The 15,905-nt window shown below is 33.3% G+C and overlaps 1 protein-coding gene across 2 annotated transcripts in view; it reads right to left on the reverse strand.

The window, feature by feature from the left end:
- Positions 1 to 362: 362 nt before the first annotated feature.
- LRFN5 (leucine rich repeat and fibronectin type III domain containing 5) overlaps positions 363 to 15,905 on the reverse strand; it is a 244,753-nt gene continuing 229,210 nt past the window's right edge. The window contains exons 4-7 of one of the 2 annotated variants that reach the window (XM_044230224.1): positions 13,503 to 14,215; positions 6,787 to 6,830; positions 2,104 to 2,155; positions 363 to 754 (exon numbers count right to left, since the gene is read on the reverse strand). In XM_044230224.1, coding sequence (XP_044086159.1) covers positions 2,135 to 2,155; positions 6,787 to 6,830; positions 13,503 to 14,215 — 778 coding nt within the window. In that variant the 3' untranslated portion in view covers positions 363 to 754; positions 2,104 to 2,134. The remainder of the gene's footprint in view (positions 755 to 2,103; positions 2,156 to 6,786; positions 6,831 to 13,502; positions 14,216 to 15,905) is intronic. The other variant, XM_044230225.1, reaches the window with a different exon arrangement.

Genomic DNA, 15,905 nt, shown 5'->3' on the forward strand with positions numbered 1-15,905 from the left:
TAAGTTTTAAACCTCTTTGTCCCAGCTCTCCAGAAGCTCAATGCATCAGTTTGGATTAATTACCATATGTGCCTACTTTGAAGCTTTCTGAAGTTCTACTAGGAGAAGAGATCCCTCATCACCTCTGTCTTACACTGAAGCATCAGATTGCTTTAAAACTTTTAAAATAGCTGCACAGCTCTCACACAGACGTGGGTGTACTCTACTCATGGCAGAAATAGGTCCAATATTATAAAGCAAATTTGATTCCTTAAGGTTTTGCATTACATAAATGTAAAATAGTATTATTAGTTCTTACAGTCATCATTGCACCATTCATACTTGAAGCAATTGATACTTCCACAAATCAGGCACTGTACAAATTCTGTCATAGTAAAACATTTATTTGTTAAAGTGATATAGATTATTCAAGATTCTACAGTCTTAAATCATGGATGGCAATGTAACATGGACTGATACAGAACTCGATGCCAATGTAGGCTTTTCTGTTTCCTTCTTTAAAAAAAAAAATACTTGTAGGCCAGAAGAAAACAAAAATTTTGGCTTTTAAAGGGGATGAACCATGGTCTGATCGAGCCAGTTGTGCCAGCATCAGAGACTTCTGCTTCGGTTCCTGTGGACAATGTCTTCTAGGGCACCAGTTCAACAATGAGCCTTTGTGAATTGAAACGCCTTAATTTTATCCAGTAAAAATATCAGTGGCAACTTTTTTCAGGAGAGAAAGAAGTAGTGCTCTTCAGATTAACTCCAGCCTCTGAAAAGGAAAGAAAAAAAGAAAAGAAAAGAAAAAAAAAGAAAAGAAAAAAGAAAGAAAGAAAGAAAGAAAGAAAAAGAAATAAAGAAACAAAGAGAAAATACATAGGTAATAAGGCCATTGTGCCAGTAATTCAGAAGTTACTAAACTAGAAGCACCCTGGCAGGAGTTTATTGCTATACAATACAAGATACACCCTTAAAAGCCATCTAGACATGCACATCGGCTCTTAAAATGTTGCTTGGTAACTTCAAATTCTGAATATGTAGAAGAATCTCATTTTAAAAAAAGGAATCTAAATGCATTCAGCCTAAATAGTTAAGTAAGTCAAAGCCAAATTGTGGAACAGCACTTTCCCTTTCTTTGTTTTTCACATTTATATTCTCAAGGAAAATAAAATAATGATTTGTTCATTAATGCATGCCATTTAAATTTTAACAAATAATCATGCTGGCTTTAAAACTATGAACATATTAGACCAATTTTGTTCACATATAAAATCTAAGGATTTCTACTTTTCAAATAGTTTGTTGGGGGTTTTGTATCATATTGAAATTTTATAAAATTTAATTATACGTTAAATGTTAGTGAAGACTATTACTCCTCTTCATAAATGAGTTCCTCACTCACAGAAGAAACAAATGTGTAAACTCTCAATGACTTACAAGAAAGGCATTCCATAGTTAATGTGATTTTGAATAAAATAATATAAAACCATTTAAAATATTTAAATATCAAGCTGTATAAATATTCTTCCTCTAATGTGGGTTCTCAACATCATAGATTTAAGATATGTCTATAAATTCCATCTTGAATAGAGATGAAAAATGATTTTTGATAAATACAGAATTTCATAAATATGAAGTAGAAGTAATTTTTGTCCCTTCCCATTCAAAAAGAATTATGCTTACAAGTTGGAGGTTATAAAATGCATGGCCCCAGATGAATCATGAAATATGGAAGAATATTCTATATAAAAATGCTGATGTAGAACATATTTGGTGTAGAAAAAACTTCATGTGATAAAGGTAGGAAAAATATTGTAGAGATGTTTCATTCAAGAAAACATTTCATCTGGGGGCACCTGGCTGGCATAGTTGGTAGAGTCTGTGACATTTGATTTCAGGTTGTGGGCTTGAGCCCTACGTTGGGTGTAGAGATTACTTAAAAATAAAATCTTTTAAAAAAGGAAGGGTGGGTGGAGAAAATATTTCATCTGAATAGCTGAATAGCTGAAGTTACTTTTGGCACAAACAATAGTCCTTGAAAATTATTAAACAAAGGATTTACACAATGTTCGGAAACTTAATAGATAATAGATGTGTAAAGTATTTATAAAAAATAATTACCTTGGAAATGACTGAAATATAGATCTCATCATCATTCTTTACCTGGAATGTTCTAAGAAAAACATCGCAACATCACTTTAAATTACAATGGGATTCTACCTAAATTCCTATCTATTGGTTTCATAGCATAGCTTATTTCGGTGAAATTGCATTACAATGAGTTTATTTCTGTTTGTATTTCCAATTATATGCTTCTTTTGACAGAAAAAAGATGTAGTTATACTATACCAAAGTTCAAGTTTCAGGAAGCTGTAATATAGAAAAGACTAAATGCAAATAGAAGAAAAATACAGTGCACAATATAACTAGTTTGACCTTAGAAATAATAAATTCTTCCAGAATAAAAAACTATTTTAATATCAAGTTAATGAGGGGCATCTGGGTTGCTCTGTCATTAAGCATGTGCCTTTGGCTCAGGTTATGATCCCAAGATCCTGGGATCAGCCCCAGCTGGGACTCCCTGATAAGCAGGGAGTCTGTCTCTTCCTCAGCCCCTCCCACTTTTGCGCTCTGTCTAGCTCTCTAAAAAAAAAAAAAAAAGTCAAGTTAATGATTATTTAAGTTTACATATTTTAAAGAGATTCATTTCTACATTACATGAAAAAAACCTATTTTTTAAAAGATTTTATTTATTTATTTGACAGAGATCACAAGTAGGCAGAGAGGCAGGCAGGGAGAGAGGGGGAGGCAGGCTCCCCGCTGAGCAGAGAGCCCAATGCTGCCAGATCCCAGGATCCTGGGATCATGACCTGAGCCGAAGGCACCCCTACATTAAAAAAAAAAAAAAAAAAAAACTATTAACAAACTATGGAATTATGGCTTTTATAAAAGCTGTTAATTTCAAAGACTAGACAAGTAGCAATCAGTTTTGGAAACTGCGGTATGAATTCACCAGTCCTGAACCTATAACTATGATTGAAATGATGACATAATGTTAACCTGCAAGAAGTTGTATATGATATTCAAAATAACACTTTTTACTTCACTTATCAATAGACAACTCTCACAATGATTTCATAAAGATCTAAACATGAACACAAATTACAAGAGAATCACAAAGGAAAAAAAACAGACTATAACAATTATCTAAAATGTTACAATGAATTTGAGATAGGCTCAGGATGTTTTGATAATGGTCCTTTTTTAACAGTGAAAGGTATGCAAATATTGGGGACAGATAGTTTTATTAACAGTACTACAAAGAAAAAAGGAAATTAAACTATCCAATATTAAAAGAAGGAAAAATGTCCTGATGTTGAATGAATGGTTAGAAAATGCTGTTACTGTCTTTACTCTGAATGCAGTTAAGAACTCTAAATGATTCTTATCTTATATTATTTAGGATATCTAAAAAAAGAAGGAAATGATTTCTAAAAGTCATTCCTGATACCATGGTTCTAGATTTTACTGATTTACTGTAATGTTCAAGCAAATGTCAAAAATGGGTTTAATTATTATAAAAATAGTTAAAAGTTATCTCCATATGTGTATATGTACCTAGTCTATCACTCTTATTTTTAAAAATTTCACTTAAAGGGAATATCATAGCAAAAAACAAAGCTACAGAACCAAATACTTTATAGTATTAATTTTTACTGGGAAATAACATTGGAAATATATCTGGATCATACATACACATTTGCTTTGCTGTTTAGCTCTTACTTCATATTTTTTCCTAACCCTATGTTAAATGTTGCTCTTTCTTTATAATCAGCATTACTTTTTATTCATTTATACCTTAATAGTTTCTCTTAAAAAAGTGTCTCTTTTCATAGTTATTGCACCTGTAGCAGGGGTTTTATGACAAATTTTAAATTTGTTAAATACCTTAATTGATACTATGCAGAATAACCAGAAGTCAAATCTGTTAGAATCAGGAAGCTATTTTCTTAAAGGCTAGTGCAAGCAATTGCAGATTAAGGGATATTTCTTGTGCATACGTATACACACAAACACACACACACACACAGAGTACACATATTTTGTTGATCTGAATGTAGCAAATACTTTTCAAGAAAGTGTACTTAAGAAATTTTCAGTGTAAATGCAACTAGGTAGGGGAAGCTGGGTTAAGTGTGTTAAGTCAGTTAAGTGTGGGATTCTTGATTTTGGATCAGAACATGATTGAGTCCCCCGTTGGACCCTGCACTCAGCGGGAGTTTGCTTGAGATTCTCTCCCCCTCTTCCTCTGCCACCCTCCATTTTTCTAAGTAAATAAAAAAATGCCGCTAGTCAGTTGTTCCTATTTTTAATTTCTAAACATGGCATATGAATTGTTTTACAGATTTAACAATCTTTTCAAACATAAGGTTAACACATATAAGTGCCAGTTTACACATAATTACCACCAGTTATTATTATCAATGTTTCTTCTTTGTTCTCAATTCATCTGAGTGTGATTAGGATTTTAAGATTTTATTATAAAAGGATCATATGTAATATATTAAATATTTTAAGTTCATTCTATTTCTATACACATGCAGGAAAGGTCCTAAGGAAAAAAATTGGCATAGGACATATTCTGGCTAATGGAAATGAAATAAATGTTATTAATTCTTCACCCTTAGGGAAAAAAATGATCTTAGCAGATACCTCAGTATGAGGAATACCTACACCACTAACTGAATGAAACCTTTCTGTCTTCTGTATACCTTCTTACTAGAATTTGATGCTATGTGAGGGACTGTGGTATAATTAATTTAGTAAGGTTGCCATGGAGATATTTTGTTATGTTAAAAACAAAAATGTGTTGTAAGGTATTTTTTGTTTGTTTTTTGCTTACTTTTGAAAGAATATTTTATTTGTTTATTTGAGAGAGAAAGAGAGAGAGAGAAAGAGGGAGAGAAGGAGTGAGCCAGGGGAAAACCAGAGGGGGAGGGAGAGAGACAAACAGATTCTCCACTGAGTGTAGATCCCAAGACAGGGCTCAATCTAAGGACCCAGAGATCATGACCAGAGCCAAAACCAAGAGCTGGATGCTTAGCTGACCGAGCTACCTCGGCACCCCAGGTTTTTTGCTTACTTTTATTGTATATATATACACAGGTAGCATTTTAATTTAAATTTAATGCAATGGGCAGCATCCAAAATTTTGGAAAACATATTTGCCCTTGGGTAGGAAACCACATTTGTTACCAACCTGTGGAAATAAAAACTTAAAATAAAAATTTATATCCCTTCCTCCCCCCTAAGAAGGAGCAGGGAAGCTGGAAGCACAAGCTCTACCTCACTCCCCTCACACCTGGTGAAGAACTGCTGACCATGGGAAGGGCACAAGAAGACAAGCACGTTGGTCAGTCTTTTCCAAGGGGCTTCACTGGTTGTATTGAGAGGGGTAGAAATGATAGGTCTGCTAAGGCAAAAATCATTTGCCAAGTACCAAGAATAGTCACACTGAGGTTTCATGATACTTGAATTGATAGTTGAAAAATGACTTAGATTGACTTTCCTACTTCCAAATCTTGATAAAACATTTAGCACCATTCTGGACAGTGCCTCTGATAGATCAATCATTTACTTTCTAATCCCTTTCTAAAGATACTCTCTTTCAGAACAGCTAGATGTCCAAAGTTACAGGATAAATGAATTTTCAGAAATCAAAGGCAAAGAGAGAGGCCAGGAGAGAAAGAGAGGTTCAGAGCGAGAAAGGGACACACTGGGTGATGATGAAACAATGCACCTTCACGCAGGTCAGTTCGGTACACAAAAACAGAACACAAAGTGTGTGCCAGACACTGGGCTACTGATTGTTTCTAGTGAGCCATCTGTTCATTTTTTGCAACGTGGGATTGGGATCCTGAACTCAGAGACATGATGCATGAAAACTATGGTGATTAATTTGGGAGTGGAATTCATTAGGGGAAACCCTGAATGACTGTCCAAGTTATTATCTTTTAAATACAAAATGTATTTAAAAAAAAAAAAACCCTAAACTTTTACCCCTAAAAAATTAAATCAGTGGCCTTTTTTAGAACTTTTAAAAGCAGAATATTTTTTCTGTGCCAAACCTTGAGCAAATGGCTGATGCTTCCAGCTGTTTGAACAGATTGCTAAAGTGCTATTCTGCTCTGGAAACACACTTTCTGATCCAATTAAAATGCAGGAATCAAATACTCATTTGAAACTTCCAAAAAGGAAAAAGAAAAAAAAAAAGGAGAAGAGTAATCAGTTGCTGACAAAAGGAATACCATGAATATTTCAAATGTAGTCTTTTGCTCCATTTTATAGTGGCTTCATTCATTTTGGATAATACTGAAACACTTCTGTTCATCCACTTTCAGGGAGGCATAATGTATCATTTCAGCTCCTATTAGGATGTAGAGGTCAAGGATAGGAATGAATACATTCTTATCAAGCTACTGTCTTCACACTGGGAAATATTTGTAAAAAACGCACATTATTATCATGCATGAATAGAAGACTGACTCCAAAGTCACATTAGTATTCCCTATATTCTTACAGTATGGATCAGAAATGTTCAGCTAACCAGAAATATGTCTAAATTTAGCAACTGGAAATTCATTTAACCAAACTGAACTTTAGTTTGTACCATTGAGTACTGAGTAAGTTTTAATGGGAAGTTTCAACAAGTTACATAAGCTTGCAAGAAAATTAAAAAAAATTATTTTTAAAAGAATATACCCACTTAATGCGGTATTATAAGACAGGTAACAAAAATCTCACCTGTGTTTCCTGGACAATCTGGTCAACATTAGTCAGCAAAGCATCTGGGAATAAAATTTTCAGTGTCATAAACAAATACACAAATTCCATTTTTAAGAAATAGACCCTAAAACACTTCTCACTGAAATCTTGATAAGATTTGCCTTAACAGAGAATTATCTAGACTTTTATCTAGATAATCTAGATATTATCTAGACCTTTTATTTATTTATTTATTTATTTATTTATTTATTTATTTTTTACTTACCTGTTCTTGGGCAAATTGCAATTGACTTTTGTAAATACTCTGTAGTTGTCTATGGCTACTTCCTGATACATAATACTATAAAAGTAGAATTTTAAAAATATTGTTCTAGTTGCTGAAGTGAGTAATTACTACAGAATGTACTCTTCTTCAAAGTGTTCAAGAAGTGAATCAGGCTTCTACTCATTTTTCCCTACTCAAAGTTAACATTTCAACAACAGAGCTGTATATGATTAATATGGAAAGATACACCAAGGAAAAGAGAAACCAAAACAGGAAACATGGCTTCACTATGTTCAACACACAGAGTATTAAATAATCATTTACAAAAATCATTATTCAATAACCCCCAAAATAATATCAAGTTTTATGAAGTACCCAGTATCCTCACATAAAAACACTAATGTTCTATATGCAACCATTCTGCCTTTTAAATGTCCATATATATGTTCCAGTTGGCTATGAATGTTTCATACCATTACCTAGCCCTGCATAGCACACATTCTATTTCTTTCCAATATGTCCTCTTTTCAAGCAAATACTCCTAGTATTTTCTTGAAATATTCAAGTATTCATTAAGAAGTGACACAATGATAAGAAAAAAATGTTGGGAAAAAATTATTCTCAGGGTTCACAGGTAAGTGTGATGAGAAAAGAACAAAATACTTTTTTTATAGAGCTTCCAGGACAAATATTCATAGAAACTTCTAATGGCCTCTGGAGATTAGGTTTTACATGAAAGCAATAATAAGACATGTTCACAATATACAGAAAAAAATGTTTAGGAAATGACGTTATGGTAGAGCCAACATAGGATATTTCATAAGCCCTTCATGCTACTTGAATAATTTATTGGACATACTCTGAGCAGAATCACAATAGCTATCTAGTTCCTGTTTCAGGCAAGATCAAATGTACATCCACTTCCAAACACAAAATGAAAGGGATGTTATGACTTTCCCGGAATGTATTTGAAAAAAAAATTAATTTTTTTCCCAACGCTTTCACCCCATGGAACTTTTATTGTAAAAAACAGAATGCCAGCAGTTTAGTTAGCAGAAAAACTATTCAGTCTACTGAGAGGAATGACTCTCAAAGTCTATATATATGGATTTGTCACCTAATTTTATGTCAATTTTGCTTTCTCAGATGAAATGGCATAAATTGATACTTCTACAAGCCTAGTAAAAAATTTTAATTTTTAAAATTCATGTACATAATAGTCCTCTATTTGAAAAGAGTGAATGAAATTAGACAAGGTATAGAGATCATTATCATTAGGAAGTTCAGAAAAATAAATTTCTTCTAGAGAGTTTATTTCCTGTTGTAATCTTATACAACTAAGAGGTATAGCTTGTACAGTTATTCTGGGAGAAGTTCTCTGGTTGTTAGCCCATACAAATATAACTTTGCTCTATCAATTACAATCTATGTTGCAGGACACAAAATTCTGATTTTAACTGATTAATCTGATAAGCATACGTATTAGTATATCTATATATATGTATATATACTTATACATAAGTATATACCATGTATATATTTTACCAATGGTAACTTTCTATCTTAAATTTTGACTTTGAGAAATAGCTGACAAAATCAGAAGACAATGGTACACTATTTATTATACTGACTGCTTGTAGTATTTGATAAAATTGCAAATACATTACCCTTATTTAACAAGGAAATTTAATACTTAAATAGACTCCTAGGTAGAAATTGCCACCTTCTGTGTCCCACACTTCAGACAATACCACATTTTTAGGAAGACTCAGTCACAGTAATACTTTTACAGTTCTTTCTATATTAAGTGATCCTCTGTACTGCTATAAGAATGATTAATTTGTTTCCAAAAGAAAACAAACAAACAAAACCCCCCAAATCTGAAAAAAGTAAGTGTATGTATAGTCCCAGCATACATTTATCTACGGTGGGAGGAAAAGGACTCAACAATCTGAAAAGACTGAGCTCTGAAACCATTACAAAATCCCAGTCATTCCTTTTGGTTACTTTCTCTTTTTTCTATGAAATTTTGAAAATAAGATATTTCTTATCCTTAAATTTGACTCCCCCAAAATGTTTCACTCACAACCATTATAATGTAAATAATAATAATGACTATATAACGATGATGATTAACATCATCAACTATGGAGGATAAGAAAAATATCCTTTTCTTATCCAGCCCACCTCTGTGCTGAAGTCCTTTCCCCAAGCACCACAAACACTTACAGACAGAAGCATCCACATTCACTATTAAAGAAGAAAGTCTGAACGCTTCATGAAACACGAGGGATGACTGAGCAAGAAAAAGAGAATAGATAGTCTTCATTCTGCATAATATCAAAGAACATTGTTTTCTTAGCATCATAAAATAGAAACGGAATTTTGTCATACCAATAAGAAAGTGGGTTCATATCTGCAGTCCTTGAAAAATGCCCCCATTTGCCTTTGTAATTCTATGTTCAATGAGATGCTTTATGCTTTCTGTACTTTTTTATTTTTGATAAACTATTGGCATTTAAATGATTGTTGTTAAGCTTCTCATTGTGAATAACAGGGGAAAAAATGGGAAAAATTCAGAACTAAGAGGCAATTGTTGTAGATCTTGTGATAACTGCTCTAGTTTTTTACCTTTCTAAATGAAATATTTAGTTTCCTTTCAGTAATGTGAGCAAATAAAATAGAATTTAGTTTGGAAGTAAGTACTTTGTGAGTACTTTAAAATGAAGGAGAAAGTACTTCTCAAGAAAAGATAAAAAGAGATTTCTGTAGATAAATAGAATACATTTTTCTTTTAATTTCTCAACTTCTTGTGGGAAAGTATGTATCATTCAAATAGACTTGTTATGTCTGTAAGTGGTTTACAATAGTTCTACAACTTCTATTCTAAAAACTTTTTAGTAAATATCTACAGCTAAAGTCAACTGTCTGAAAGCTAAATTAGCTTATTGTGGCCTCAATCTAACTAACTACATTTAATGATTCTAAAAAAAATTTAGGAAATAAATTGGTTCCAGTGAGGGTATTACATAGTTAATTTATTTATTTAATATACTGCTGTTTCGGTCTATTTGTAGCATAAAAATAAATAGTATCCATCAAACCAAATTTTGTTTCCTCTTAGGATTCTAAGGCAGCACTGGATGCTTCATCAACACTTTACGATGCTCAAATATTACATATATTAAATAAAAAAGACCTACTTTAATAATAGTTGGACATTTCCAAATTGGGGGATATTTATCCAAAAGAAAAAAAAAACCACAGGAAGACATATAATTTAAAAAAAATGTTTGGAGCAAATATCTGTAAATATATTGCTTGTTAGTTGTCATATTGAACAACCTGAAACTATTGTGTAGAATGGCTAAAAATAAAAGAAAAATAATTTAGGACATGGAAATAAAAAACAATATATATACCTTTTACATAATCAGCAACAGCAAACCGCATGCTTTGGATCACATATACACAGTTGGTTAAATGAGAGGTGTAAGAAATAACAGAAAGAAAAACAATGAGACACAGAATTTCTTGCTTATAGTAATAAAATAGCTAGATCACAAATCAATATTGTGCATATAATCAAAGTTCTTATTAATGCACCTTCCTCACTGGCCCCATGCATTTATTTATATATATATCCATTCACTCATTCATTCAAATAACTACTGTGTTTCAGAAAGTATACCAGGTATGCTTAATAACCCCAAACTGTGCCACAGATTTAATCAGTCACTTCACACTAAAACTGCCCTGAGCAAAAAGTTTTTCATATACTTGTAAACAAAAACAAAAACATTTGTGATAGGCCAACTTTTGTTGATCTCTCAAAATATAAACTTTTTAGAAAGACAGAAACATGAGCCTTCTTTTTTTTTTTTTTTTAACATGAGCCTTCTTATCATTTTTAAAAACAAGTGTTCATGCACTTGGTTAATATACCCTGAAAACAGTCTTGTAAAACTAATAAAAATTTAAATGGTTTCAATGACTTTAGTCAAACAATAAATTTCACATGGTAAGATATTATAACATTCTAAATGTTTATAAGAAATAAAAGATATGGAATTAAAGTTTCATTTGAAACATAAGCAGAAAATTGATTTTTAAAAATACAGGCAACTGGAAAATATAAAATAAGCTAGTCAGTAGCTTGGAACAGATATGCTAAACTGTGGCCTTAATGCATGATTTCAGAGCCTCCTTGTCCACAATCTTCATAATGCCAGAGATTTCTTCCTTGGAGATTCACTTGCTTAAGTCTCAAAAGCGCGTGCGTGTGTGTGTGTGTGTGTGTGTGTGTGTGTGTGTATTGGGGACTTCTTAATACCATGTATGTAAAAACTAGGAAAGGGAGAACCAATATGCTTTTGTCAAGCACCACCCTTTGAAGAATTAAGTAATGATGTTAATTAGAAATGTTAAATTGGGATTAGAACATTATTATAGAAATAGTATTGAAGATACACTTCACTCTGTGTAATGCTTTCGATTTTACAAAACACGACCACACACGTAATCTCATTTATTCCTCAAAAGAACTATACACTTGACCCACAAAAGCTGATTAGATTTTCAAAATGTGAAAGGAAATCTTTAGAAAGGGAACGGGGACAGAGGAGGTGTTTATGAAACACCTATGATAATACTAGCCCATTAGATAATTTTTTTCAAGATTGGCATGGAAAATAATCTCTGGCTGCTTTAATTTTACCTGTTTCTGAATGTCATCATGATAAGTCATGTATAAGATGTGCCTGTGTCAAGCTAAAATTAACTGAAATTTTTACATATGCTTCTAGTAGAAGAAAATTACACTAATGACTACAATTCCTTATCTGTGTTTTAATATTTCCAAGAGATCTGTAAAAGATAATGAACTTACTCTGTGTTTCACTTACTCCCATGGAGCATGTTGTATAAATAAAATACAAATCTTCTTATATTATGGCTAAATTTTTTTGTGCAAGATTCTCATATGAGCCTTATTTTCAGCCTCCCACCCCAAACATCAAAGAATGCCTGCAGGTTAACCTCATTTAATAATCTTTAGTAAAACACCATCAAGTTGCAATATAATGTAAGATTTTCAATGAGTAGATAGGAACATTTATCTATAGACCTTGATTTTAATGAATATCCAGGAATGCCATATATCAAGGAGAAATATCATTGTCTGATTAATTTTAAGATTTTGTTTAATGATAGATTCCCCCTAAGCTGAATGATTTCTAATTAAATTTCACCACTGGTTTTGGTTAAAAATAAATGCATTTACTCTAAGAAAGAAACATTCCAACTGAGAATTACAGGCAAAAGGGAAAAACGAAACCAATATCTGGTTAATGAGCAATGACTTTATATTGCTTATAAATGTATTAAGAATTCCATTAGAAGTATTTTTTAAATCTCACTTAGTGATAAAAATAAACATTCCTTTAATAAAGGGAGACTTGTATTTTTGTCTCCCTTTTTAACTTGCTTAAAGAAAAACATAAAACTCATTCATTCTGCAAATGTGTACCGAATGAATGAAAACACATTCCTGCGCCCAGGGTAGCAGCATGTAGAATCTGGCCTGTGACTTAAAATTGAACTGGATTAAAAAAAAAAAAAAAAAAAAAAAAAAAAAAACTGAACTGGATTTTCTTGATAAATGCAAAATCCCTTGAGTTTCCTTTTGCTCCCCACCAAAAAAGCTTTGTCATGGATAAGAAATACCATAAATCCATTAAGGCACCTGAACCAAGAATGTTGTTTAGAAGGTACCTATTTTAGCACTGTCTGGGTATACTTATTGAATATTTTATTTTAAACACCATAACAACACAGAGTCATTCTTTTTAATATCTGCCTAAAAACAAATGCCACCATCCTTGAAAGAATATATACAGTCTACTCACTGAAAAATACTAATCAGCCTGGGTGGTCCTTTGTAAGACTGGAGGAAATATCACTATTTAGGAAGAATTCCTTGTCCGGTGACAACCTTTATTTTTTGCTCTGCTATTGTAGAACCTGGAAGCCAGTCCTAGGGCAGGGGAAGGCACTGCTCTGTCATGCTTTTATCCCTAAACCATCCTGTCTATGTTACCTTCATAGATCAAACTATACCTAGGAGGTTTATGCACCTTGGCTCTATGAGGCTTGTATCAGAGAAACAAAACTGGAATTTCAAATTCCAACTTCCTATATGAGTTTTCAAAATAATTTCTTCATTAAAAAGAAATAATAGGTTACACAGTGCTTTCCAATATCCACTCAGCATCTGAGAGAGTTGATTTTCCACTATGCCCGTCAGAACCGTTGGACTGAATTAACATCGCATTCATAGACATGCTTCTTTTAGAAAACAGTCCACACGTGTTCAGTGAGTTACCATAACAATAGTATTCCTTTAATTCTCCATTCAGGGAGTACCTGTGCCTCGCTCTGGATCTCTCAGCAGGCAAAGTGAGAAACTTACTTGGCTTTGAATGTGCTCTTTTAGATGAGGGCCCCTCTGTGACAGAATCAGGAGGTCGACTAGCTAACTGCAATGCAGTTGAGTTGTTCCTGTTAGTGTTTTGGGACTCAACATTTGTGACAGCTTCATTCTGTGGTTCGGCACTTGGCTTTGTGCCAGTCTTTCTTTTCTGCTTTTGGGACACAGAAGCGCTTGAAGTCCAGGTAGGAGGCAAAGCAGAGGTAGTGGTAGAGGAGTCCTGACTTGAACAAGTTTCTGAAGACTGTATCACATTGTCACTGGCAACTTTACAACACTGGGCATTCTCTTCATGTCCCACAGCTTGTTTGGACATGGACTGGGGCAGCGTGACACTGCAGCCTTGTATCTGAGCCCCATTAGTTTGAGAGTAGACATTGCTGACCTTGGTGACCTTGTGTTGCCCGTTATTGTTACAAACCTTATACCGGATCATGAGGATGATGATGAAAACCAGCACGGATGCTACAATTATTCCACCAATAATAATAATCATGGTGCCTCCCAAAAACTGGGACTGCATGAAATGGCATCGCACGTAATCCTGTTCCGTCGTAAACTGGATGCAACCCACGACTCTTGTGGCAGTGAGGGAAGTGATGCCATCATCATATATTGCCAAGACACACAAGTCATACATAGTTCCAGCAGCCAGGTTATTGACAAGAAAAGTTTTGCTTGTAGGAGGTATCATTCTGAGGGACAATGGAATTTGTGTTAATATTAAAAACAAAACTTATAGACACACAGAGCCATTATGACTTCAGTCCTGTTTCATTTTAGTACTTATTAAGATAAGCACATTTATAACAGACATGAAATTTGGGAAAAATGATCTAATCTTATATTTGCCTAGGTAAAACAGTTCAAAGTCACTGTTGTATTCTGCATTGTATTAATGGTGCCTGCACCATGCCTTGACAAGCTTACTAATTACATTGCTTGGCAAAGCAGAACTCCTAATAAAAGCCCCTGCTAAAAAATCATTTATGACAAATTGCTTTTGAAAGGTGTGACTGTGACATTATCTGACTACTAAACAAATCCATTTAGCACTTACAACACTTCTGTGACTAAGACCCAATTTGAAGGAAGGGAAAACACTGACAATCACATTAGAAACCAGAATGGAAACGCATCAGAGTATTTATTTTCCAAATCAGTTATAAGATGCTATGGAATGGTACCCAGTAAACCTATCTTTTGTAACTACAATAATTACTAAGATTAAAGTACTTTATTTACAGATCTTAGACTACTCTTAATGCCGTCAACACTTGGTTCCTAGCATGTTTTTATCTAAAAATGAGGTTGATGGGAATGTATGAGAAATATTATCCTAAAAATAGAAACACGGCAAGGCTGTTGACAGAGCCTAAATCCCTCATCCCACCCATTATGGGCTGATGAAATTATCTTTAGAACAGTTGCTAAAGTTTGATAAAAGTTTACAGATACCTCTGAATCCACTGTATCACAAAGCTCTTCTGTGGGTGCTTTCTTCCACTACCTTTTTTTCCATAGCAACCAAATATGACCTAAACTAAGATTTCACGTAGAAAAAAAGGCTTGAAACTGTATTTTCCTTGAAAGGAATTTTTTAGGACATTTGAAAACTTGGCAATGCTAATCTATTCTACAACCTAAACAATGTGTTCTAAATGAACCAGGAAAGTTTTAGGTCAGAGTATGTATTTGTGATTTGTGATTAAAATCACTATCATTTAGTGAGTGTATGATAAGTACCAGGCATTACTAAGCACTTTATACACACTGTAATTTTTTTTTTCTGGAACACTATAATTTTTATCCTTATAATGACTATATAAGGGTGGCATTACTATTTTATTCATGACAAACACTGAAGTCAGGAAATTTAAGCAATTTTCTGAAGGTCACATGGAATTTTCTTGTCATGGAAGGATTAGGTTTTAGAATTTGGAATGTAGAAACTGGCCTATGGCTATATATATACAAATATATATACACACACACACAATGATAGAAGCTACAGGAAGGTGAGGGGTAGGGGTACCACTCTTCTTTGACAATGGGTTAAATACTGGGTAACCCAGGTAAAGAACTGAGTATGAGAAGGACAAACTACTTTATGTTAATATGCATGCTTCAGAGTCTATATGATCATACATTTAGTGATGAGAGGGATATTAGAAACCATTTACTTTAATCTCTTGCTTTTAAAGATGAGGAAATTAAAACTCAGCCATGTAGAACTTTGCCCAGGATCGATCATATGGCTAGCTGGGCCAGTTTTGTTTTTTTCTACCAGCCCATGCTCATTTTAAAAAAGTTCTCTCATCTCCATTCATGAATGAAGATCAAATTATCTTCAAGAATTCATCTGGGTATATAAGAATTGAGTAG

This window comes from Neovison vison, chromosome 13 (genome assembly GCF_020171115.1).
Source record: "Neovison vison isolate M4711 chromosome 13, ASM_NN_V1, whole genome shotgun sequence".
NCBI lineage: Eukaryota > Metazoa > Chordata > Mammalia > Carnivora > Mustelidae > Neogale > Neogale vison.